Below are 26,710 nucleotides of genomic sequence, written 5' to 3'. Positions count from 1 at the left end.
GTCTTCTTCGGCCTTCGTGCGTTGTAAACTTCGGTGACTTTTTTCCAGAAACACATGTGGGTTTGTTGATTCCCGACGACAGGATCGTACGAGACGTTGATCCAAACGTCGTACAGAGCCAACGTCTCCTTTTGGTTGTATGGACGACGGGTGTCGTCCCCCACAACCTCGTGGTCACCCTCTTCCTCCTCCGCATTGACGCCGATCCTGGCGGAGCCTCCACCTATCGGCCGGTATTCCAAAGTGCGTTCAGCCGGATATTCTCCGGAATTTGGGATAATCCCGGCGATTGCCCACACCTCTGGGGGGGAGGGACGATAGTATACATCCACATCAAAATGTGGTGTTTGGTACGCCGGCGGAGTCGTTGAGCCTTGGGTGCCCGACGACGAACCGGAAGTACCCAAAAAGTTGTACATGCTCACCCAATCGTCAAACGAGTTCAAGTCGAACCCGCCGGAGAGCCTCGAGCCGCCGCTGGAGTTTCCATCGCCAGACATTTTTTCAACAATTGGAGAGAAAAAAATAGATGAGTTTAATGTTTGTGTGTAAAATGGAGAATGGAAGAGGAATGAAGTATTTATAGAATAATAAAAGAAAAATAAAAAAATATTGAAAAATTCTACCGTTTGCAATGGTCATTTTACCGTTTAAATTTTTTTTTCGAATTTTTGAATTAAAAAAAAATATAATTTATGACGTCATAATTCGACGCCCACTCGCGGGCCGGCGAGTGGGCGTCAATGCTATCCGCCAGCGCGCGCCACGTGGCCTGCGCGCGTGGCGTGACAGCTCGAGGCCGACCTCTTCCACACGCGACGCGCGACGAGCTGGCTCGTCTCTTCGAGACGAGATGCATGCCGCATTGCCGTCTCGATGCCAGCTCGTCTCGTCGAGACGAGACCGAGACAGCATCGAGCCGCGATGCGGATGCCCTTAGTACTTGTTATAGGAGTACTATTATAGCGATTATAATTTATTTTATATTACGATGTTTAGTTATGAAAGAAGATTGTTATGAATAATGATTACAACATCACCGTTGTGCCTGTTCTTTTGATGTGTTATCGACATTTTCAACTTGTCCTACAATCCAATTTAGGTCCCTAGCATTAATTCTCACTTCATCACTAATTGAACCAAAGTTATTTGCCTTATATAAATTTTCAATATTTTCTTATTTTTATCATTAAATTTTTATTTATGAATATAAATACATGAACTTTGATTTTTTTTCTTTTTTTCCCTGATAAACAATTCCGATTTTAGATAAAAGCTGATGTGGAGTACACCATATAACCATCTACGCGACAAAAGGTAATAAATTATTATGACATGTTATTAGCTTACAAGTACATAAATTTCAATAATTTCTAATTTCTATTCTAAAATTTTATTTTTCTAATTTGAATATATGAACGATGAGTCTTTTTTTAAAAAAAAAGTTTTCCAATAAATAATTTCAATAAAAATACAAGTATTTTATAATTGATAATAATTTTATCATTTTTAATTACAGTAATTTTTTATTGTGTTAGACAATGAAATCTCGTATTATTAAAACCTCATTGCGTGCCTGGCATGAACAATATTTACCATTCTCTTCCTCACTCTTACTACTCTTACTTTACCAATTTTAATTTAATTCCAGGCATATCTTTGAAGTATTTTAATTACTAGATAAATAATTTGATGTTTTTATTTATATCTGTGGTTTACCGCTTAAAACTCTCCACCCCAACCCCAAAATTCTGCCGCCGCCAGGTATGGCCGTCCGCCGCCGTATCATTACGTCCATCTCGTCTTCCACCTTCAGTTGCAATTGGTCGCGCTGCATATCCTCTTCCGCCACCAATTCGCCTCCTCTTATATACGATTACTCCAAAAATTCCTCATCCACCGCCGCCGCCGATCAATCTGTTACCCTCCAGCTCCTCTCATGGGGTCGCGGCGCCTCCGGTCAGCTCGGTGGTGGAATCGAGGAAACCAGGATATACCCGGCGCCGGTATGCACCATCATTGCCCCACCTAATTTCTCCCTAACTCGCTCAGTACCCGGCCGTCTCCCCCAACTCAGTGATGGCGAGTCGCCGTTGGAGGTGGGTATTTCTTGCGGGTTATTCCATTCGGGTCTGCTGGTGGACGGAAAGCTGTGGATTTGGGGGAAAGGTGACGGCGGCAGGCTTGGATTCGGCCAGGAAACCTCGGTTTTTGTTCCTGCACGGAACCCTAATTTGGAATCTGATGTGAGAAGCATTGCTCTCGGCGGCCTCCATTCCGTCGCGCTCGATGTCCTTGGCCGCGTATTTACTTGGTCAGTGCATGATTTAGTACTCTGTTTCGTTTTAATTTTGATTGATTTGTAGCTAGTGATCTGGGGACAACTTTTGGCTTAGTTCTGTTCACTGAGTTGTTTATTGTGGAGATTAATAGTAATAGGCATTTTGAAGAATTGTCTTTGTAATCACAACGCTTCTGCATCTTAACTGTAGTTAAATTTCGTTGTCAGACAAAACTCAAAAACTATGATTTCATTGCATGTTCTGGCCTCCATCGATTTGAATCAGGCTATACTGTTTGCAAATCTTGATACCTCTTTTTACGAAATGAAGTTTTCAGGGGTTATGGTGGATTTGGTGCACTTGGGCATTCGGTCTATCACAGAGAGCTGTTGCCTAAAATGGTCGAAGGATCTTGGGATGAAGAAATGTTCCATATTGCAACCAGTGGAACACATACAGCTGCCATCACCAAATCTGGTTAGACACTTGTTCTCTTGAAGTATTTTTTTTGTTAAACGGACAAGTCTTTCCTTTCTAGATTATTGGATGATTCAACTTTTGTGGATTCTTGAAAGCTTAAACCTATTGTATCATATGTTGAGTTGTTGCTATTTTTAACTCACTCGACCATCATATATTGGATGACTTAATTCTGTTAGCATTGCACATCTGAGTGTAAGTTTATTCGCCTCAATGGTAGTGATCTCATCCCATTAGCTTGAATAGAATTATATGCATCATAAGTATGGCATGAGGATAGAGGGAGAGTTACTTTTATACTGTGCCCTTGCATTACTCGGATTTGTCACGTCTATATTCTGGTACTACAAATCTGAAGTCCTGAAGTTTTATACTGCTGTATTTTTCAAATACTGTAGTTTATTGTATCTAAATCTCCTACTATGATATTGTGATAAAGGGAAACTCTATATTTGGGGGCGAGATGAAGGGGATGGTAGATTGGGTCTTGGTCCTGGTCGTGGCCCAGATTTTGCTGGTGGTCTCGGCACGCCTACTGAAGTAAAAGCAATGCCTGAGCCAGTGGCTGCTGTTTCATGTGGCGGCTTTTTCACTATGGCATTAACTGAAGGGGGTCAGCTTTGGAACTGGGGCGGTAAGTATTCCATTTCCTAGTTTTTGATGTGATTGAAGAAATTGCAAAAATAAGTAACCAATACCAAATATTACAGTTTTCCAGAACCATTTATACTTTCCAGCATAGTTGAAGTTTTATATGTTTCCTTTGTAGCAAACTCCAATTATGAGCTTGGTAGAGGTGACAAAATTGGTGGCTGGAAACCCCAACCTGTTCCTAGTCTCAAAGATGTTCGCTTAGTGCAAATAGCTAGTGGTGGATATCATTCTCTTGCTTTGACTGGTACGGATATATGCAAATCTTATTAGTCTTAAAGCTTTTATGTATCTGACATTTCCTTGTCGTGCATACATAATCAGATAAGGGAGAAGTTCTTTCATGGGGGCATGGAGGACATGGTCAACTAGGTCATTCTTCCCTTCATAGTCGAAAAGTTCCTGAACCTGTTGTGGCCTTAGCTAATGAGAAGGTCACTTATATTGCTTGTGGAGGTTCATCATCAGCTGCTGTAACTGGTACTAAAACTACTTATATCTGCACAAATATTTTTATAGTTAATGCAAAACAATTCTCAGAATTACAAAATTTTGATATATGGCATATGGATATCAACAAGACTGATACAGTTTCTCCTTTTTCATACTCCATTCTCTTTCTGTTTCTGTTTCTTTTGCTTATGTAATTTGTTAGATAATTGAACAAATTATAAAGGGATTACTGAGAAAAATGCTCTTTGCTTGACCAGATAAAGGGAGCTTATACATGTGGGGGAACGCTGCAGATAGTCAACTTGGCGTTCCTGGACTTCCAGAATTACAATCGTCTCCTATCGAGGTTAAATTTCTCTCCGATGATGATGGGTTAGGAGACCACAAAGTGCTTTCTGTTTCTGTTGGTGCTTCTCATGCTATGTGCCTCGTTTCAAGATCAAGTTGCTGACAGGTGAACTAACTATCCCCCTCAAAAATGGTCTACTCTGCTGAGACATTGGCAGCATTGTTTGTAGCATCAGGTTTATTATCATATATCAGTGGTTGGGATATCTCCTAACCCTTCTGGATTTAGTGAAGAAATGATGAAAAGTAACAAAGAGATAGTATTGGTAAGTTTGCTTGAAAAGAAGTGTGTGCTTTTGACTCGGACCAAGATTGGATCTGCAATAATCTGGTGTACCCTACTTGGACCTTATGTTTTAGGAACATTTTGATGGTGTGGCCCTATATTTGATGGTCCTTTTATGTCTCATTACTCTATTTGAGTTGTCAATAGTCAATCATTTTGAATGCCACATGAACAAGTTTTGAGCAAACAGTATTTCAACTTTGATTTTGCAGAAATAATAATATTGGACTCCCTCCTCTGTATTGTATGCTTAAAATAAAACATAAACAATTGAAAATACATTGCTTAATTGAATTATCTACGAAAATAGATAAAGTAACCTCTTAAAAGCTGAAAAGTTTCAACTGCATTACTCTTGGACTTGTTGTTGAGTAATGTCTGGCCATAGCCCCAGCATTGAAGTTTTATTCAATGTTACTTAGGTGAAAAAAAGAGAGTAATGAATTAAAAATGTAGGCAGTACTACTTGGTAGTCTTGAAATATTCAAACAATATAGATAACCTTCTCTCTCACATTATTTCAAAACAAATAAAATAACCTATATTCCAAACAATATTTTATAGTATTGAAAGTTACTTTAATTTAGCTTCTAGCTCTTTCTCTGTGATCATTTAACCTGTATTTTTACAGCACAAGCAAACATACAAATCTTCACTTGAAAGTGAGAGAAAATAGAAGGGGACTGGAGAGAGTAAATAAGCCTAGAGAGAGAAAAGATCCCCAAATGGGACCCACAAACACCGACGCCGGGATGCATGTGCAACACCCGCTGCTCTGCGTGCGCCCATAAATGATTGTAATTTTGTAACGCCTTCCTTTTACTCTCTCTTTTTAAAATACTATATACTCCTTCCTTTAATAAGTAAATATATACTCCATCACCATAACTTTTTTCTTCTTAAATTAGTGCTTTTCAGTAAATTATACTCCACTAAAAGATTACTCATGTTGCACTTTTATGTTGGATCTTTGAAAGTAGTCAGAATCTCACCAATTAAAAAATAAATATACTTTTGGGGATTCTTGAGAGGAATAGAGAAACAAATTATAATTACAATTTATGATTCATATATTCGGAGGATTAATATTTAGAAACCTTGTGAACATGTTTATATAGATATATAAAAAGATAGGCATGTACTTTATTTGGATTATGTTAGGTGTATCTACACATAACACATCTAGAGCAATTATTAAGAAATGCAATTTGCATGACCTAGATTCCTATGTCTTAATTCAAATCATATAGTAATTGTGATGCTAAGGTTATTATTTTAAAATGCTACATCTCACCTACACTTGAACGTCCCGCCATATGTTCTTGACGATTTAATTAATTTCAATAAATACATGATTTGGACTGTACAAATAAGTTGTACAGATTTATTTGAAAACAACACGCACACTTTGTAGAACTACACATATTGAGTCGGTTTCAACTACACAACTTTTAATAATTAACTTTAAAAAGGCGACGAAGACAAAATTTAATTTAATGAATATAAGGATATGAAAGACAAAATATATTTGAAAGTAATAACAGACAATTACCAACAACACCAACAAAATATAAAATTAAAAAGAGAGAGACACTAACCTATATTGCCACTCCTTCATATACTATAATATTGCGAATTATGGAAATTCTATGCAACACATGATTTAATACCTTTTTTTTTTTTTTTTTTCTGTATACCATCCTTTTGCAATCTCTCTAATTTCATCAAATCTATAATTATTACATCTTGTGTTGCATAGAATAGCCGGTTAATAATATCAACCGATATAATTAAAAAAAAAAAAAAGAGCTATATCAAAAATATCAATCCAAAGAATTATGAAATCCGGCGCACTGATAGGCCGGCCTCGATAGCTGGTCTCCGGCGCTGACGGGGCACGCCGCCAGCCCCAATGGCGGCGCTGCCATGCAATTATACGACACGCACACCGCTGCCGCATCCGGCAGCGCGGACCCCACCTCCAACGGGAATCCCGTCAGGTAGTTATGCTGCAAGTAGAGCGTCTTCATGGTCCCCACCACCACGCTCTCCACGTACTCCGTCGCCACGCCGCCGCTCAGCCGGTTGTTGTTCAAGAAAAGCGTCTCCACCCCGGCCAGCGCCGCCCCCACCTCCCCGGACAAAAAGTTGTGGCTCAGGTCCACCGTCGACCCCTCCACCGCCGGCCACGGCGCCGACGCCGGAATCCCGCCGGAGAGATTGTTCCGTTGGAGGAGGAGCGTCGCCACGCCAGGGCGGAGCAGCGAGCCCGGGACGGGCCCACTGAATTGGTTCATGCTCAAGTCCACGTAGGCGAGGTCGCTCAGCGGGTCCAGGGACCCGCGGAGCGGCCCCCACAGGCGATTGCTCGCCGCCGACAGGTACCGGAGCGCCGGCGGCAAAGTCGCCGGAAGTTCGCCGAAGAGTAAGTTTCCGCTGAGGTCGAGGTGGATGAGCTCCGGCGGGAGGTCGCCGGGAAATTCGCCGGAGAGGCGGTTTCCGGCGAGGACGAGGATCTTGAGGCGGGGCGCCGGCGCCGGAACGGCGCCGGAGAGGCGGTTCCGGCTGAGGTCGAGGGTGTGGAGGTCCGGGAGACGGAGGAGGTCCGGCGGGATGGGGCCGGTGAGGCGGTTGTTGGTGAGGGAGATGACCCTGAGGCGGCGGAGGGAGGCGAGGTCCGGCGGGATGGGGCCGGTGACAATGCCGGCGAAGAGGATGAGCTGGGTGAGGGCGGAGAGGCGGGAGATGGCGGGGGAGAGGGAGCCGGCGAGGCCGGGGGAGTCGGAGAGGCCGGTGCCGAGGGTGAGGATGGTGACGCGGGAGCCGGAGCAGGTGAGGCCGGCGAAGGAGGAGCAGGGGTCGGGGGAGGAGAAGTCCCAGGTGGAGAAGAATTGGGCGGCGGTGAGGGAGTTCTTGATTTGGCGGAGGGCGGCGAGGTCGGTAGGGTGGATTTGCGTGCTGCCCTGTGTGAAGAGGAGGAGGAGGGGGAGGATTGGAAGCACCACCCAATTTTTGGCCATATTGTTGTAGAGAGTGAATGGAGAGGGAGGGGGGCTTTAATATGACAGTGAGGAGTGTGATTGCATTTGGTGATAGTGAGGGTGGCTTTGGATCTGACGTGGAATTATTATTATTAATTTCGGCATCCATGTTATGCAGTGTTACTCAATTTAATTAATTGGAGATTATTTTGTACCGTTGTTGGTAGACTATTCGACAATGCCAAGATATGTCAAATGACAAATATTTGCATGTTAATATAGGGGTGAAAGAGAGGAAAGTATACAATTCAGGGCCAATTTGAGGAGAGAGAGAGAGCGTGTAGTATTATAGACTATGGACAGGCTTTATTAAATAAATTGGTGTAAGAGATTTACAGAGTGGAATTTATCTGACACGGCACTTGGGAGTTAGCAGCAACAGCTAACTGGATTTTGACCATCAAGGGGTCGCAATCACATCTTGTTTTCACTACCAAACTATTGTTACCACCCATTCAAATATGTTGCACTTTTTCTTCAACTAAATAAATTAATTTTAATAAATAGATTCAGTCCTGCAATCTAGACATTAATTAATCACATGAAATATAACATTTTTAGAGTTCTAGTCGTCAAAATGTGATTATTTGGACATACCAAGTCAGATTGCCACTTGGTATGTCAAGATCATAGAATTTTTATTCCCAAACAAGTATTTTCGATCTTTTCATATTCAAATACCCAACTTCTTTCGTATCCAAACTGTAGGGATCAGATCACTCGGGATTCGCTAATTACCAGGACCTCTTTATTGATTGATAAGTGAGAGGTCGGCCTCTCACTTAACAAACACAACACAGAATCAACGGCCACAAAGCTGGATCCTGGTGAGAGCACCACGTGGCAAGCATCGGTGCAGCTTGGGTAAGTAATGGATCAAGTCGGGTTGGGCCAACATTACTCAAACATTGGGCCAGAGCATTTAATCAACATGGGACAGGCTCAACACTTAATTAAATACTAAAGGTCCAAAAGTAGACCACAAATATTCAACACAAACAAATGACTACAAATATATATATATTCTGGACCAGATGAGTATTTTGATATCGTTCAAAAAAATACTTATCGATAGAAATCCATGGGTTCCATACTAAAACCAATTGGTAATAGGAAGAGTGACCCATTAGAATTATATAGTACTTTCAGGTCTATGTGAACACCGATGTAGGATAGTTATAATTTTATACTCCTATCCAGTTTCAATTGCCAACACCCTCCATCAAACCCTTCAAGGTGAACTTGAAGGGGTTGGACTTTTTTTTTTGATCGATTGGACATCTGGCCCAATTTTTTCTGTCGGTTGAACCATTGGCCCAAATTTTAAGCCCAGATATACTGTCGTTTTCGGTTTTAGCCCAGATATACTGCTGGGTCAGTTAAATTTGACCCACAATCGGCGACCCGCTCTGATCATGGGTTACATCCTAAAACCAATTGATAATAGGAGGAGTGACCCATTAAAATTATATAGTGGTTTCAGGTCTGTGTGAACACCGATGTGAGATAATTATAATTTTATATCTAGTTTCAATTGCCGACACTTATGATTTTATTCTTTCAATACATTTTAAATCGAATTTATTGGACAAGATACCTCATGTCTGTTACGAAGGTATATTAGTAATTTGAAACTTTTGAAATTCTAGTCAACAAACTGAAGTTACTTTTGCTCAAAATTTTACTGGTGTTAGTATGCAAGATTTATGAATACATTCTGCCTAAGCCCAATTCCATTTTTTGGCAGTCGTCGCGTAAATTAAAATCATTAATGAGCTTCGCATTTATGTGTTGTTTGGTCGATTAACCTAAATGGAATTGAATAGATATTTCGATTAATCATTTATCAAGCGATGACAATTACATCGAAGTGACGAGAGAATGGAGGAAAGGATCTTGAGAAGCCAAAAGGTATTTTTGAATCCAAGTTTGCACTACTCAAGACTCAAGTGAAGAGGTGTTGGAGAGGAGCACATGATTTCAAAGAATACTACAATAGGGAATATGAAATGAAGCGTGTGGTTAATGATGCGGAATGTGATCTTACGCAATCCGAAGCCGCATAAGACTACACATTTAGGGAGTTGGTCTTCCTTGAGGCATATATGTCACATTTTTGCTCTGTTATCAGTCTCATCATGGACCGTTGCTATTGAATTTGTGTAGTTTCTCTCCCCCCTCCCCTCTTGCTAGTAGACTGTTTTGGTTTATCAAAGCCTAGACGCTACATGAGTAGTATAACGACAGTTTGTGAGGTCTATCTAGAGGGGAAGCAAAAAACTTGTGTCGTTTCAAAAGTTAATGCTAGTATTTTTTTAAAGGATGGAACGTAGGTAGTACCTCTTGATCAAAATTGTAGAAAGGGTCTAGAGAATACTACGTTAACGGAACTCTATATTGGACATGATTGAATAGTCACAACTAGACAATAATAAGCACAAGTGGCCCCAAATTTCAAGCTTTGCACCTCCAACTTCTTAACATTTTGTGTACCCCGTGATTGCTCAAATTCAAATGTATGCATAAGTTTATCTATTTATGGCCCAATAAAATTATCTCAACCTCCAAAAGTATTGCTGATGCATGTGAGCTTGCAACATTACAAAACGGACTCCACTTTACTTGATGGGGGAAATAATTATTAACCAATATGTTGGTGTCATTGTTTCACAATAATACAAAACAAATCTTATCCTTCGTCAATAAGTTGTAGGTCATTAGACAGAAGTAATTGCCAAAATTAGCGTGGAAAGTCACATATATAATAAACTATTGGAGAAAAAGTGAGAGGATTTCTCTTGTTTCTTTCAATCTTATACAGAAAAAACAGCTATAGTACACTCTGCTATCAAAAGGGATGAAAATACAGCAAAATCAAAGAATAACTTATCTACACTCCTAACTTATAAACTTCCCTAGCAACCATCCTTCACCAGGACAAGTTATGGAACAAAAATAAGCTTCGTCATCATCAGGGAACGGAGGCTGGTCGTACCGTCAGAAACACAGATTCCTTCTTCTTCCATGAACAAAACAGTTATATCCACATTAAATTACCTATGTGAAAGAGCTTTTTTTTCTCTTGAATGCTGTCGCTACTCTATGTACATTGTTGGACATCAAGAACTGCCGGCCACCTCTGCGGCCCGTTGCCTCATCATTTCCATCACAGCAGCCCTTCGTCGAGAATCGGACTGCTGTTGCAACCTTCTCATATGCTCCTTCAAGTCCCTGCATCAGTAGGTGAGTGTGAGAATGTGGCTTTGATGATAATTATGAGAATGAGAGATTAGCTTGGGCGAGAGCTTACTTGCATCGTGGCACACTGCATTCAGATTCTTTACATGCCCGAGCGTGAAGCTGAAGGAGATACCACATTTTCTTGCACAAAACACAGCCTCCTGAAGCGCGTACCTTGCAGACCATACCGTGTCGGAAAAGTCCCTTCACCTTGCGGCAGTTTGGATATTGGCAGTGTGGCGATCGGCATTGAGAGGCATGCACCAAGAGATCAAGCATTTTCCTCAACTGCAAGTATAAACATTAAGAGTTACCTCTCGTAAATCATGATACGCATAAACCACTGTGTAAAAGAGATGTATATTCACTTGGATTTTTGTGATTGTTCAAGCACTCTTGAATTCTAGTAGTGTATCTCACTTACGCCGTTGTCATTGTTAGCACGCGTACCTGTGTCACTCTCAACTGCCGAGCCTCTTTGTTCTGTGCATCGCGGTCATTAGATGGATGATTTGTTAATACGTGAGGATGATCGATTCCTCCATCCTTCGAGTAACACCCATTGCATACATCATAGTCGGGGCATGTCTCGCAGCGCCAACCTTGCCCGGTTTCAATATCAAGGTGACATACATTACATGTTGTCACGAAAGCTGGAGCAGTAGGATTGTGGAGGTGATAGAGGACCATCATTGAGGAATGCTTTGCTCGGCGAAGGGTATCATACTGATAATGGTTTCCTTGACAAAGGCTAAGGAAAGCCTGTCTGGTGTCAAAAAATTCACTCTCCAGAATCTCATCTTTGTCTTTGGTATCATCGGGCACACCATTGATCTCAACCTGCCAATTCATGAATTGCTTACTCAAAACGCTATATACTAAGGCAAAATAAATAGAGCAACTGCAGAAGAGGAAACACCCTCGAGTTTAAGGATATGAACTTGCCGGATATAATGAATGCTTGTCCTTCAGATTGATAGGATGTCTCTCCCTGTCTTCACGTTTTCTCTCAGCATCATAGCACCTGAAGTGAAAAAGGATATGTTCGATAATTAAGCTGCAGGATTAGTATCCCTCATAGCAGGATAATGTATGTAGACTATCAGCAAGAAATCATTAATTTCTCCTTGGGAAAAGCGAGATGGAGGTGTAAAGCCCTCACCTGTCACAAAGCTGAAAATTCTTGCACTGTCTGCAAGACCAACTTTTACCCGAGAACATCAGAATGCAGCAATGTGAGCATGCATGTTGCAAGTGAACCATGATAAAGTCTTCCTTCATTGGAAGTATTGACTCGCCCAGCTATGGAAACGATGTAAAGTTATTAAAGAAAAATTAGAAGCAGCGAGCAAGAAGACTTTTACTTCGATAGGTGTTATACACTACAAAAATAACTATCCATAAAATATATAGATACTAAAATTTGGCAATAGCATATGCAGATCAAGAATTATGAAACAGAGGAATTTACTTTATGCATCAACATCAGATCCTTCGATGCATTGCCAGATAGATCTGTTTGGCCAGATGCTTTGAGAGCTCTTTTGGTAATACTTTTCTTTAAAGGTCCCTTCTTATGCTGTTTTCTCCCATCCTCATCTTGTTGCAATTGGAAGATTATGTCCTCTGCAGCACCAGGCCAATAATCCCCATCGAAGTATGGCAACCTAGCTGCAGTTACCTTTGCTCTACATTCAGCAGTGGTGACAAAGAAATGATCGTACATATTAGTAAGTTCGACCACAATGTTTTCCTTTGCAGCTTTCCGCAACATTGCCAGATACCTTCAAAAATACGATTCAAGGGTGTGTATTAGGCTATTAGCAGCAGACAACCCAAGACTACAGGTTTCTCCCCGTAACCGTAAAAAGTATAGAGCTTACCATTCCCGAAGTTTATCGGATTTTGGTGTCTTCTGAATTTCTGGATGGCAATACAAAATGTAGTCTTCTCCCTTTAACGGAGGGCAAGCCCAAATATAGCAGCTAGTGAAACCACGCTTCTTACAATAATCCAAGTATCCAATCTGAACAAAGAAGAATATATTATTGTTAACTGAATGCAAACCACAATTTTGCAGCCAATTCTGGTTGAAAAATGACAATATCCAGAAACTTGCCAGAATCTCATGGTACACATATGTCCGAAGAGCCTCTCCACTCACTGCCCTGACATCTGGCCTGAAATACTTAACAGAGTCCAAGTAAGAAAGGTAGACCCGGCGGTGATTGGGTTGTTGACACTCTGATCCAAATTCTTGAACATACATGCCAAACAGGCATACTTCAACACCTTCAATTTTTTGAAATAATAATACAACCTGGTACATAGAAATGAAAGTGTTAATAATTATAATGACACATGAATCTAATACCAGATAGATCAGCTTTTTTTGCTACATGTAAGATACTAAACTAATCTAAGTAAGTATATAAGGATTCCATTATACTCCAGTTACTTAGTGTACCATATGCCACTGCAAGACAAATATATTAAGCGATACTACCAACCTGCTTAGTTTATGTATATTTATTTTTCTCTCAATTAAAAATGACAGTGTTTTGTGTGTCTTTTCCTAATACATTTGTGTATATATCACACCTTAGACTTATATGGGAACTCCGTTGGATAATTCTCGTCCTGGAAAATTTCAAGAAATCTTGGTTTAACTTCCAACTTCTTGTCCACTGATGACACCACTCTAACAACAAGTGATTCTGCTCCTGGGACCTGGCACAGTAATAACAGCAAGCACACGAAAAATCTGGAATAAGTATGATATTTAGATTCAATTTGTCATATAGTTTATTTTCCACTGTAGGAAATTGTTAATCAGTAAGGCCTACTATTAAAATCTTCTGATTGGCAGTGTTTTTAAAAAGAGAAAAAAGAGGTTTTGGGTCACCTCATCATAACTTTTTCCTTGAGCCCTTGCTCTCTCCTGCCTTTCTTGTTTCAGCTTTGTAAATAACCGCTGCTCCATGTGGTCACTCAAAATTGTTCTAGGCAAATCTTTTGCACCTAAAACAGCGCTCTGTGGTAATGGCATGCGTTCTCCTCTTTCGACTTCTTCCATATAACAATTTGGACAAGTATATTCAGCTTGTCCGCCATCATTTCTTCTACCATTGAATAATGCACAGATCTGATGCTGCCAAGCTTCGCACTTGTCACATTGAACCCACTGCATAGAGTACATTTTTAGTAACACAAGGAGAAATTTCTCATGGCCAAAACAGAACATGAGGTTGGACAGATATGACATACCCATTCTTCAGTTTCCTCATCATTTTTCTTTTTCTCCATCTTTGCCTTCGGAATAGTACTTCCATCAACCACAATTGTGTCCCCACGGGACTCATTATAACATGGGATGCAAAAGAAATGCCGAGTTTCACCAGCTCCAATGGTATAATACATATGATTCCTTTTAATGCGGGCACCACAGGGTGTACAATAGATAGGGGGCGGTTCAAAGGAAAGCTTCTCAACTGCACACAACTGGCAAGAGTTTTCACTCATTGAATGCTCCATTGCCTGGTTCTTCTCTGCTTTTGCTTTGCTCTGTGTAACAAAAGGTGCATCGTAGTTCAACATGGAGATGAAAATACATCAAGTGTCATAAGAATTAATGGCAAAAGGTACTGAGTTCAGCTAAAAGACACCCATATATTTTGTAGAATCTATTTTTCAATGCCAAAATATTGGAAATTCAAAATAATAGGCTGAATACAAACAGAAACAAAAGAAGAATCAGTTGTCGAACAACCACACAAATTAACGAAAATGATACTTTCACATGTAAATGATATTCAGGGATTTATAAAGGAGTGCATCCATGTAGCATGTCTGTGGAAATCTTATTGATCAGAAAAGATGCAATCACAAGTTTGGTAAAGTAGACATGACAGAAGAGTACTATACTGACCTGCCCAACCCAACGTCTAAGACCTGCAATATGCTGCCGGACTTGTTCAGGGGTGAACAACTCTGTCATCGATACTCCTTTAATTTTTGGCTTCCCAGACTTGGATGTACTCTCAGAAGGTAATGGTGGATTTTCCATCTTAGCTAGTCCCATTTCCTTTTCATTCTTAACAACCTCGTGTGTACCATATCCAACAGGATTTTTCGATGAAATAGTATCTCCTTCAGGTTTGGGGGGCTTTTGGGTGTGCTTATCATCCAAGTTATCCTTTTTCATTTCGATGTTCTTGGAATTCAACTGTCCAAGATTTCTAGGAATTTCCACTTTCACTTGAGTACTTTCATGCTTCATAGGAATATGAGATACATCATACTGTTCAGGATGCTGTGCATCCTGAATGGGAGATTCATTTACAGCAAAAGGCGGTGCAACGGGAGTTTCTGTTTCAGGGACTACAGGCTGTGGGACTTGTTCAGTTTTCATGCGTTTAATGGAAGGTTTTAGATCATCGGGAGTTTCAGGCATCACAGGGCTTATCTTAGGCATTGACCTTCCAGCAGTTTCAGCAGTATCAAATGATTTACTGGAACCATTGATAGAGTCAGGCTCACAAGCAAATGCCTTCATTTGCGCCTGTTGCACATAACTCTTCACAGGAACACAGACAGGACAGCTTGCATCACGACAGCGTCTATGATGATTGAGTAAAACTCTGGTAGCGCAACAACGTGGATACGGACACTGAAATACATTGCAATGTTCCATATGTTTCAATAGCTTTTGAACTGTCAAGCAGTTAGACTCTTGGCATTTGCCTTCTGGAGCAGGACATCGCCGAGCATGTCGCATAAACAAGAGCCACCGCTGTTGGTTCTTGAACTGTCGTTCGCGATTAAGGTAATTAGATCGGCTCGCACCATTGCTCTCGCTGGGAGGTTCTGCTGATCTAGAAGCATCAGATTGACCAATTATTGATTCTTCAGATGATAAATTATTTAATTGAGCTACATCTTGGCCTACTAATCTATGCTGGAATTCGTCTTGCACATTTTGATCCTGTGAGAGTCTTCCTGATACATGAGACACATCTTGAGAATTGGAATGCCATTGACCATGCAAGGACGCATCTGGTTGAATTCCACCAAAATCACTTTCTGAGTTGGAAAATTGTCGTGGATGGAAAAACTGTTGCATCTGATCAGAAGATTGACCGAGTGATGAGGTCACATCCGGTGTGCCAGAATGATGGGACAGCATCTGCCCTCTAGATCGGTCTTCCATAGAGTTATGTTGGAACTGACTGTGTGTATCAGAGAAATGAAAGGGGTCAGAGCCTTGTGATTGCATACCTTCACCACGATTCTCCGACCCATGCCCTGGATTTGTCTCAGAAACCATATTTATCGACAGGTGAGATTGACTAAAAGGTTCATTCTTTATGGCAAACTGGTTTTGAGTTGGCCTTTGTTGGACCTGATTATGGACAACTTGATGGCGCTGAAATTGATGAGACTGCTGTTGTAATTGTTGAGTAGGTTGTGCAAGATTTTCTCTAACTGAATACTGTGGCTGATTATTCGATTTCTCCAATTGATCAATTGGTTGAGATTTCACTGTTGTAGTCGCTTGTTGCAAGTGTACATGATAGTGACTATTAACCATTATAGGAGAGTTTGTTTTTGGCACCGACTGCATGGATACAGCATTCAGGCTCTGATTATTAATCATTGATCCAACTGATGAATAAAAGTTTCCCGACCCTGAGGCCTCAGAAGCACTAATTCCATATCCATCACCTATCACACAGAATACCTTGCAGTGAGAACAAAACTTAAGAGCTCAACCGCGATAAAGTTTCTTCGTAAACACTATTTTGTTATGTTTTTCACAACATATCACAAGCGCATACAAAAGGAAAAGCGTATCTAGAAGAGAGAGCACCATACCCTGCATTACTGGTCGCTGCTGTTGGTCAAAATTTTGATGCATGGGCTTATTGGAGTTTCCATACATTGTTCCTGATATTCCAGGACCATTCATCGTGGACATATTGTTACCCATCATGCCCAGCCCCCCATTTAAAGGACCATTTGATAATCCATAAGACTTCTGCTGTAGCGTAGATCTGATTTCACCACCCATGTGGCCTCCAATATTATGAAGGATACGACTGTTTTGGCCAATAGCACGCTGCTTTTGCTGCATAGGCTGCGATAGCATAGATGATTCACCAGCTTGAAATGCACCAACGTTATTGGATGGCTCCATTTTCATGAATGACTGGTTATTAGCATTGTTATTCACTTCACTACTGTTGGAATTATTAAATCCAGGAGTAGGCATCATTTGGCTGGCCATCCTCTGAGAACCCATGGATGTCACCATGCTATTTCCCCCAGAATTGACAGAGAAAGCAGAAGATGACTGTTGATATCCACCAGATAGAGCTCCTAAAACAAATAATGTGTGAGATAAGATGGGAGTGCATGAGCAAGTCAAAATTAATGCTTTGGATCAGAATACAAAAGTACCATCAGATGAACCAAAAGCACCACCATGGACATGGCTGGAAGACCCATTTCCATGCATCAAGTAGTTCCCAGAATTGGCACTGTTGGGTCCAATTGTATTGGAGCTGTTGTTAACCATAAGTGAGCTATCTACAGATTGGGTCTCATTTATGTTAGAACTTCCACTTTGTTGCAATCCTGGAGTTGGAATCATTGTACCAATAGAAGGAGACGAATTAGCATGAGAGAATTGTTGGTTGTGATTACTCATGGGCAGTCGCTTAATCAGAACATGGAGACGGCTTTCCAAAGTTGCTTGGTTCAAGTACTCTTCCTGTCACAACCCACAGGAAAATGAATCTTAATTCTCGTAAATAAGGCTTAGATACACCTGAAAACACTCTCACACATGTTTTATCAAAAGGAAAAAAATGTTATCCATAAAAAATCATTTTTTTTCAAATTACAAGAAGAAATATATTGTCAGAACTCAGAAGAAATGATGCAGTATAAGCAGATGTCGTTAGAGAAGAATAACATGCAACACACCGTTGTTTTGGCACTCTTGAATAAAGCCTCTTCTAAACGTTTAACTAAATCGATCATTTTCTTCTGTGACACCTCATGAGACTGTTGACGTCGCTGCATAAGAAATCCCCATCTGCAACAGATAAAAGCATCAACTTTAGCACCTCCGTCAATTTAAAGCAGCATGTATATGGAGTGATATCTAGCGCTTAATTCATAAAAATCGAAGCTTTCCAACAAGCTTGTCTTCCATGACAAGTTAGCACAGTGCACAAGTTAATCAGGCTAATCTTTCCTACAATGCCTTGTTTTGAGTAAGGCTAAGCCAGACATGTATCCGATTGCTCATTTATTGTCAATTATCAAGAGAAGGTGTTCTACTGCAACAAGAAATCATAAATTCAAGTAAATTTGAAAAGAGCAACCACCACTGTAAAAAATACTACTGGAATCAAACACAGCATTCTTAATAACACATTTCCAAGAAAGTTGCTTTGTATTATTTCAATTTCTAACGAATCAAAAATCATAACATCTGACTTGGAAAAAGCATAAACTAGTTCACTATAGCAGTCATAACAGTGAAGTATACCACTGATGGATGGATATAAGTAATGAAAATTCTTACATCTTTTCTTGCATATATCTGCGTGTTTTCACATATTCAGGACCCATATTCTGCATACTCCTATTCATACTTGGATTTTGCATCTGGTTAGGCATAGGATTTCCATTTTGCTGTGGTATCCCAGTCATCATGGTACCAGCTTGGTTTGGTACCTGCCCCGCGAACTGCCCAGAATGGTGCGTTTGCAAATTCATACTTTATTTGGCTCAACAAATATGTAGTCAGAGTTCCATGTAGAAACAACTAAAAACTAGTTGGACAATTGCAGCTATATAAAGTGAAACTTCCACCGATGCAAATAGGGACAACATAACCAAATGGTCCAAATCTGATCAGAGTTCCTGTAAAATGAAAAGAATGGGCATTAAACTAGAAAAACAACCGAGAATTAAAGAAAGTATCACAAAGTTTAGCATGCACACATGATGCAATTGCAATCCCATCTTTTCCAGAGAGCTATGTCTGGTTTCGTTAGAGTTCATAGCAACATCACAAACTTAATCTTTAACTCCTTAAGTTGCTATGCAACTTCCAATTCACGTAACTAACTTCAAGGGCCACACTATTTAATCTTTATAACATCAAGTCATCAATTAGGAAAATTTTTACTTCAAATAAAAGTTATGATAGAAGCATTAGACTACATGAAGTTATATAAACATCGCATAGGAGCAGTGGCTTTTCCCGCATATTTTGGCGGTGAAGCCTTTTTTTTGTTTCAGAGATCATTCATTTGAGACATTGAGTGGAATGTGATCCATCCAGGTGGTGGCACGAGCCCCTAACTCGGATAACCCAATGCGATAAAAATTCAATCTTGCACTGATAAATACATGCTGGAAACAGTCTTTAAGCATAACAAAAAGATTTAACAGGATTACTATCAATTGCTTGGCCATCATCAAGCAATAACTAAATTAATTGCTGAGAATATTAAGTACTAGTTCAGAACCCTGATCACATGCATAACATTAATCATAATTAAACTAAATTGGAGCATTCCAATCAAATTCACAGTCTCAAATCAATCGCAAACAGCGGATTAAGCTATACACAGCATCCATCAAGGCTATGATCAAATTTGGGGGAAATCAAATTCGAGCACTAAGTTTGATCGAAAACAATAGCAATCAACAGATGAATTCAACAAAGTGCTAAAAATCAACTCACCCAGTGCAAATCAATGACGGCGAACAACAATGCAATCGCGATAAGAAGGGGCTGAAACAAGCAATCAATTATGCAAACAAGAAATTCAAAAGCCAGCCGAAAATGGCGGCGCCGATGCTCGAACGACGTCGTTTGTTGACGCGGTGAAGAGCGATGATTCGTGGAAGGAAAGAATTGAATTAGGCGTTTGGGTATTTTCGTTCATTGTTGGAGTCTAGTGAATTTTTCCTTTTTTTTTGGTTACATGTACATCAGTTTAAAATCAGTTATGCCCAGAATTGAACGTATATTGGGTCAATTTTTAGTTTTTACTCAATTTGTCTATTATTTCAAAAGAGTCAAACTACATAGTTTCCTTTTTTATGACTCAAAGTATACCTTTCAAAAATATTTTTTTTTCTATTTTATTAGTATGCTCGAATGTTGTGGTTTCTATTTAAACAAATTAAATAATTCTCCATTGCATGAAATTTTATAAGAGCGTTAAAATTCAGTGATGGATCCAGGATCATAAGATGGAAGGGGCAAAATAAAATTTATAGGAAGCTAAAGGAGAGGGGAGGGGCAACGTGGAAGCTATTGAAGGGGGCGTCTATGGAAAATTTACGTCGGGTCCATGATAGCGGGTCGTCGGGGATCCGCCACTAGCATTAATTATAGAGGTTTAATTTGAGCTAGGTTATATAAATAGTTGAATTAATAATTAATGAACAAAACAAAAAGTTGAACTCTGACACTAGTTTCACAAGCTTGGTATGCATGGGTGAACTCAACTAATTTATATTGTGCATGAAAAAACATTCTAGATGTAGAAAACACATTTGGTTTAATTAGGCTTACATTGTAAAAATGAGGGAAAATATCGTCATTATGTGAAATATGTGAACGGTGTAAAAAACATTCTAGATCTAGGAAACACTTATTAAAATCGGCTTACATTATAAAAATGAATGAAATTCTCGTCATTGTGTGAAGTAAATGAAAGATTGTAGGGAAGTAATAGTAGAACACTAGTGGTGTAATCAGATACTGTCCATACATAAGTTTATATTTAGAGTTAGAGCACATGTCAGATGATTCACAATAAGAGAAGTCGATAATCACGTTGATTATTTAGAGAATCAAAATGTAATTCAATTTATAGAATTCATGTTCTCCTATTAGGGTATATTTTCAATTCATAATGAATTAATTGCATGTTAACATGCTTTTAATGTCTAGAGTAGTGACAAGTGGTAATTGCAACTATTCCAAATAAACCTTGATTGTGAAATTGGCACCCCAATCTAAGTTCGTTATTGTTAATTTTAGAGTTTATGAGAACAATAATGAATTGGTTCGTTTATAGCTAAGAAAAATTCTTTTTTTTTTTTCCAGTGAGATGAGACGCTTTTTCTATTAGCACACTTTTTTCTATCTCTATATTACTTTCTACCAATTTTGTATTAAAATTCGAGACGTTTCAAAAATTTCTATTTTTGAGACGGAAAGAGTTCGTGATATTATGCGCTAATAATCCATATGTATATGTCATACTAATACTCTCTTTAACAATTTACTCACTTTGCACCCATGAAAATGTCACACTTGTTGAATAATATGATATTTTAGGAGACATTGGAGTATATTTTAATAAAGAAATAAAATGTAATTGAATGGATTAATGATGAGAGATTAAGATAATTAGAGTATACATAGATAGGCTAACAATTTTCGACACGAATACACGTGAAATTAATGGACTTGGGCAAGCCTTTACTAGTTCGTATTCTATTAGGAATCTGTTAAATAAATACTGTATTTTTTATTTTTATTCTATAGGTTCGTGTAAATCAAGTTTAACTAGAGTGGATCATATTTTTATCATGTAATATCAGATTCTAATAATGTAAATCAAGTTTTTATTGTGAATTATTGGTATATTTTAATCATGTAAATCAGGTTGAGGTTTTAGCTGTCGTCTCAACCCATATTACATTGTGCCGTTAACAGATTCGTGTCGTGTACCACGGGTCCAGAATGTTTGAAGTTAGTAGGTCGTGTTCGTGTTATCGTTGAGAGTTTCCTTAATAGGTCAAGGGCAAATTAGATCTTACTGAATTGAGTTTCTATTATGTTGACCCGATAACGATCCAACCTACACGATTCACCACCCTGTATTTGTTAATGATATTTCTTAATTAGAGTATATATAGACAGGCTAATAATATTTGACATGAATACACGTGAAATTAACACTTGGGTCAACCTTTACTAGTTCATGAGTTGATCTGTTAAACAAATATTTTTTATTTTTATTTTATAGATTCGTGTAAATCAGGTTTAAATAGTGTGAATCATATTTTTATCATGTAATATCAAATTCTAATCACGCGAATCAAGTTTTTATTGTAAAATTATTGGTATATTTTAATCATGTAAATCAGGTTAGGGTTTTTAGCGTGTCGTCTCAACCCATATTACATTGTGCCGTTAACGTATTCGTGTCGTGTTCCACATGTCCAAGTTTCCTTAATAGGTCAAGTGCATATTAGATGTTATTGAGTTAGAGTTGTTAAAGTGCGACATTTGTTGCTAAAAAAGGGTGAAACATAATTAATGTTTGATGATTAAGTTAATATTTTTGGATGACGATGAATTCACAAGTACAATTAAAGCCTGAGAAAAATCCAAAGTCCGTTACTATATAATGGCGTGCGCGAATGAAATGTGAAAACGATCACCGGCGATAGAAAATTCAGCGCTTGCTCAATTCCCCTTTCCCAAAACCCTGAATTTTCAAAATAAAAACAAATCCCACAATCAAGGATTCAACAAATCCCACAATCAGGAATTCAATCGAGCAGTTGGTTGACTACCAAGTATGAGGAAGAGAGAGAGAGAGAATCCCTGCGGGATTTGCGGGCACTACCACAAGTACGAGGAGGGCGAGGTCTGCGGCATCTGCGGCCACCGCATCCCCGCCACCGTCGAGAAATCCGTTGTCCACGTCAGCGCCTTCGCCTCCCAGATCCTGCCGGACTTCCTATATTTAGGCAGCTTCGACAATGCTGCCCGCTGCGAGCTTCTCAAGTCGCAGGGCATCTCCTGTATTCTTAATGTGAGATCAGTTTTACTCCATCACCAATTTTCATTCTTTCAAATTCATCTTTATTCATACTTGATTTGATCCTATTGTTGTTACTTGTTTGTAGTTCACCAATTCAGTTGAATTCAATTGGATGTATGTATGTATAAAGCTAATTGTTTTGGTTGAATTAGGAATTTTTGTACTTAGTGATTTTGTTTTGATCTTGTTGACTGTGTGCCGAAAATCAGTGATGTGCTTTTGATTTCGAATTTTTGTGTTTTTGTTGTTGTTGTTTACTTGTGTACAAATGGTATATATGTGTGATGCTTATAATGAAGTTGGGATTGAGGGTTTTACTCTCTGGAGTAGAGTGGAAGTTTGGCTCTGAGGTTATTGTACATTGTGATCCATAACTTGTATACTTGTGATATTGTCATATTGATTGACAAGTGGAATATACTACCTCCAAATGGTCAGATATGTTTAGACAAAGCATATAACTGCCTATGAGCTTCTAAATTCGAATTTTGAAATGTGGCATGTATCTTTTTGGGACAGTCTAGGATGCGTAATTACTCTATACTACTTTCCCTTCGTATTTTGGATTGGTTTATATTACCAAATGGAGTGGAGATGGCATGATGATTATGCCTGTTCTTTTCTATAAAAGTGAGGGCTCTTTTTTTACCAATATGGTAACACTGTAACAGGTAACCATTATGTAGTTTTTCATTACTTTTCCATTTACAGCCATCGGAGGGAGCTCTGTCTCTTTCTTTCTAGTTGCTTGAATTCGAGAATTTCAATTGAACTAGTAGGTTCAATATGCTCAACTTTTGGTGGACATGTTCTGTGTGATGTTCAATCTTTCGCTGAAAAGGATCTTTTCATTCTTTTTGAAGATTTGATTTTCTGTGGTGCAGGCTGTCCCTTCTTGTCAGAATTTGTACAAGAACTCTTTTACTTATCACCGTCTACAGTATGATCAGAAACTTCCATTCGATGATGCGATTCAGTTTCTGGGTAAGTTTACTGACTTTACTACTTATATGGATGAAAGTAATGGTTCTTCTCAAAGGGGAACATAAGAAGTCGGACTATATCAATCTTAGGATGCTAATTATGGCTTAAATCAAGAGGTAGATAATGCATATGGGGAGTTCGAATCGTTTGTAATATAAGCTGAAGTTTGTTGAGATCCCAGATTACACTGACATAAATTATATTGAGTCTTATTATGAGTTTTCATGTTCTACAATCTCGTTTGTTCCTGACGCAAAATATGTCTTTCGGTTTCTTGTTCTTCGCATTGCCCTCGTTCTTCACTTCTTGTTTGATCCATATGATCTGAACTATAAACTTTTCAAAATTCATTTCTACCTTTAAATATCTGCCAATGCTTCGTAGCATTTGCATACAAACTGTAATTTGATTGAGCTATCACTCCGACATGTTTATGCAGAGCAATGCGAAAAACAGAGGGCCCGGGTTCTCGTGCACTGCATGTCTGGTAAAAGCAGGTGAACTTACTATTTCTGTATCAAGGTTATTTCACCTTAAATGTCCTCTTGCATATATCGACTGCTTTTGCGGGGAATACTATTCTGAGTGCCAGATCATAGTTTAGATTCCTATCAATGCGACATATAGTAATATATTCTACAGGTCTCCCGCCATAGTAATGGCTTTCTTGATGAAAAGCAAGGGCTGGAAACTCGCACAGAGCTATCAATGGGTGAAAGAACACCGGCCTTCAGTTGAACTAAATCCAGGTACGGTTACACTCTGCCTTGATGAGCTTGTATTAGCTTCAATCATCTCTAATATATCAAAAAGTTTATCAAAGTCAAAGATTAACATAGAAGAAATGGATAAGTAGTGTCACATTTCTTCAAGAAATCCGGGATCTTACATTTATAATATATATATGATCTTTGCTTATGCAACGATATCTCATCATCTAACACATCCCTGTTCCTATCAATTTCAGCGGTCCACCAACAATTACAGGAATTCGAGCAGATAATATTCGGTTCGATAGAAAATAGTGGTGTGGGCATGCCTAATCTGTCTTTTCTAAGCTTTGGCTTCTCAAGGCCAAATGACACACCGCTAGCTCTAGCAGCGGCACCAGTTTTCACCAACACTAGTAGCAGTGCTTCTATCTTCAACCGTCCCTCACTCGACGTGCCCCCTCAAGAATTCACCTTCGGGGCTGGCCCGACTCCTCATAACTCCGGTCTCAACATCAGCACCAATATCCCTGCTGTCAACGACTTTTCCATGGATGGTTCTTGATTGGTGGGGTTCCGATCATATATGCTGCTAGTGAGAAGTAGGGTTTTCCGGGATGCAAAGTGATGATGTTCAGCATCTCCAGCCTTTGATGAATTGAATGAATCTTACCACACTTCTCTCTTGTGAAAATATATAAAGATGAGAATTTCTTTGTTTTGAATTTGATTAGTTTTTATTTTTTTAATGTATAAACTCATATAATGGCCTTGTCACCATTACGGCTGATCAGAGTAAAATCATGAGACAAGATAATAGTTAGATGTACAATATAGGATACGCAACGATAGAATTTGTATAGGAAGAAAGTAGTTATACGGGTGAGATTGGTTAATCTTGAGATATATTGTCATGAATCTGAGGTTTTGAAAAAAAATTGCAACTGAGATAAGATTAGTAATGACTTTTTTTAACAAACAACCATGGCAAGTGAACGTCTCCAAATGACTCTTAGAAATGACTTGACGATAACAATGGTATGTTATTACAACTATAACAATGAATTTATACTTCCTTTTTCTTTATAATATCAAAACAGGGCCGTATTTTCAGATAAAATTCAATCGTATTCATCAAACAAAATTACCACAAGCCCAAATATGAAGAGTTTTCATTTTTTTCAGTCATGGTCCCAAACCCAATGAATAATATGTGATGAATTTTAACCCAAAGAATACGAATTTAAAAGGAAGGCCCAATAAGTTTTTAAAAGAAACATATTGGAGAAAGTCCAAATTTTAGAATTAAAAAGCCCAAATTATATAATTTAAGAACATATTTTTAAATTAAAATTCGATGATTGACACATAGATATCATCTTTACATTCCTATTTAATAAGGAATGAGAATGAATTACTATACGTATAATAACTTAACCAATAATTTTCACGAAAGGAAAATGAATGCTAAGAAAGCAAGCCTATTCCTCTAAGCAAAACAACACAGAGAATAAAGGAACATGAGTTGAATATCAAGATGAATATATATCTAGACAAATAAATAGCGATCATATCTTACAAATACAACTCCTTCCTTCCGCACCTACACAAATATTTTAGCATGGTATGAACATGAAAGTTTTAATAGTGGTTGAAAATTGTAGCTAGCTAACTAATTTCCACGAATGGGTTGTTGCACCCCATGAGAAGAAATTTGTAAGTTACTTAGCCTTCGGCTTCCACCGTGGCATTGGTGGTCGGCATTGCATCCCCTCATGTAAGGGTTAGCCGGGATCGGTTTCTCGTCCAACGCCCTCTCCTTGTAAGTATCTTGCACCATTGTTTCACCCTGTGCCTCTGCCGTCGACCACAAGAGGCCACACACCACAAGGGCAAATGCCAAGCTCACCACCATCATCTTTGCCATGACTAACTACTTTTTTTTTTTTTTTTTGGAAATAGTAAAAATAATAACTTTATTTGATTTGGACATGCCCATTTGTTTTGTGGGTTAATTGCTGTTTATATACTGCATATGCTTCTAAATTTGGATGTTTCTTTTTTGTGTGGATTATTGCTAGCTAGTTGTTCAATTGGAAACGAATTTCATGGACATCCTTGTTTCCCTCACATCGAAAATGAGAAATTAATGAATGAATGGCTTGATGAAAATAGATGGCTAGCTATTTGATCGTTTTAGAACTTTGATTGATTTTGAAAAATTATCACCAATTTTCACATATAATTTTGGAATGCAATAAACTATCTACGTAGTTTTAGTGGCACTAACTATTGTTTTTTTGTCAAAATATAAAAGGTGGGTAGTTACAAATCTTGAATTCAAATAACGATATTTTGATTC

The 26,710-nt window shown here is 38.9% G+C and overlaps 4 protein-coding genes across 6 annotated transcripts; 2 read left to right on the top strand and 2 right to left on the bottom strand.

Moving 5' to 3' along the window:
• The first annotated feature begins 1,717 nt into the window (after positions 1-1,717).
• LOC125191759 (RCC1 domain-containing protein RUG3, mitochondrial) lies at positions 1,718-4,623 on the top strand. 2 transcript variants are annotated; one of them, XM_048089170.1, is made up of 6 exons: positions 1,718-2,314; positions 2,620-2,759; positions 3,202-3,396; positions 3,532-3,660; positions 3,738-3,893; positions 4,124-4,623. In XM_048089170.1, the coding sequence occupies exons 1-6, from the start codon at positions 1,767-1,769 to the stop codon at positions 4,315-4,317; spliced, it is 1,362 nt and encodes a 453-aa protein (XP_047945127.1). In that variant the 5' UTR covers positions 1,718-1,766; the 3' UTR covers positions 4,318-4,623. The 2 variants fall into 2 exon arrangements, with proteins under 2 accessions (XP_047945127.1, XP_047945128.1); XM_048089171.1 differs by having other exon boundaries at positions 2,141-2,314; positions 2,613-2,759.
• A 1,380-nt stretch (positions 4,624-6,003) lies between these two features.
• LOC125193026 (LRR receptor-like serine/threonine-protein kinase FLS2) lies at positions 6,004-7,532 on the bottom strand. The gene has a single exon (XM_048090727.1). The coding sequence runs from the start codon at positions 7,518-7,520 to the stop codon at positions 6,324-6,326; it is 1,197 nt and encodes a 398-aa protein (XP_047946684.1). The 5' UTR covers positions 7,521-7,532; the 3' UTR covers positions 6,004-6,323.
• Positions 7,533-10,281: 2,749 nt separating this feature from the next.
• LOC125193847 (histone acetyltransferase HAC1-like) lies at positions 10,282-19,784 on the bottom strand. Of its 2 annotated transcripts, XM_048091768.1 has the most exons (17): positions 19,546-19,784; positions 18,376-18,716; positions 17,769-17,880; positions 17,241-17,553; positions 16,656-17,159; positions 14,710-16,505; positions 14,049-14,345; positions 13,687-13,965; positions 13,383-13,511; positions 12,901-13,101; positions 12,665-12,807; positions 12,253-12,565; positions 11,944-12,083; positions 11,727-11,805; positions 11,232-11,621; positions 10,852-11,069; positions 10,282-10,772 (listed from the first exon to the last, which is right to left on the bottom strand). In XM_048091768.1, the coding sequence occupies exons 2-17, from the start codon at positions 18,567-18,569 to the stop codon at positions 10,661-10,663; spliced, it is 5,220 nt and encodes a 1,739-aa protein (XP_047947725.1). In that variant the 5' UTR covers positions 18,570-18,716; positions 19,546-19,784; the 3' UTR covers positions 10,282-10,660. The 2 variants fall into 2 exon arrangements, with proteins under 2 accessions (XP_047947725.1, XP_047947726.1); XM_048091769.1 differs by lacking the exon at positions 10,282-10,772 and having other exon boundaries at positions 10,979-11,069; positions 11,206-11,621.
• Positions 19,785-22,225: 2,441 nt separating this feature from the next.
• LOC125192710 (protein-tyrosine-phosphatase IBR5-like) lies at positions 22,226-25,073 on the top strand. The gene is made up of 5 exons (XM_048090337.1): positions 22,226-22,645; positions 23,539-23,638; positions 24,078-24,135; positions 24,281-24,387; positions 24,606-25,073. The coding sequence occupies exons 1-5, from the start codon at positions 22,409-22,411 to the stop codon at positions 24,911-24,913; spliced, it is 810 nt and encodes a 269-aa protein (XP_047946294.1). The 5' UTR covers positions 22,226-22,408; the 3' UTR covers positions 24,914-25,073.
• Positions 25,074-26,710: the final 1,637 nt, after the last annotated feature.

This window comes from Salvia hispanica, chromosome 6 (genome assembly GCF_023119035.1).
Source record: "Salvia hispanica cultivar TCC Black 2014 chromosome 6, UniMelb_Shisp_WGS_1.0, whole genome shotgun sequence".
NCBI classification, from domain to species: Eukaryota; Viridiplantae; Streptophyta; class Magnoliopsida; order Lamiales; family Lamiaceae; genus Salvia; species Salvia hispanica.
This window is presented reverse-complemented; position numbering and strand designations above follow the sequence as displayed.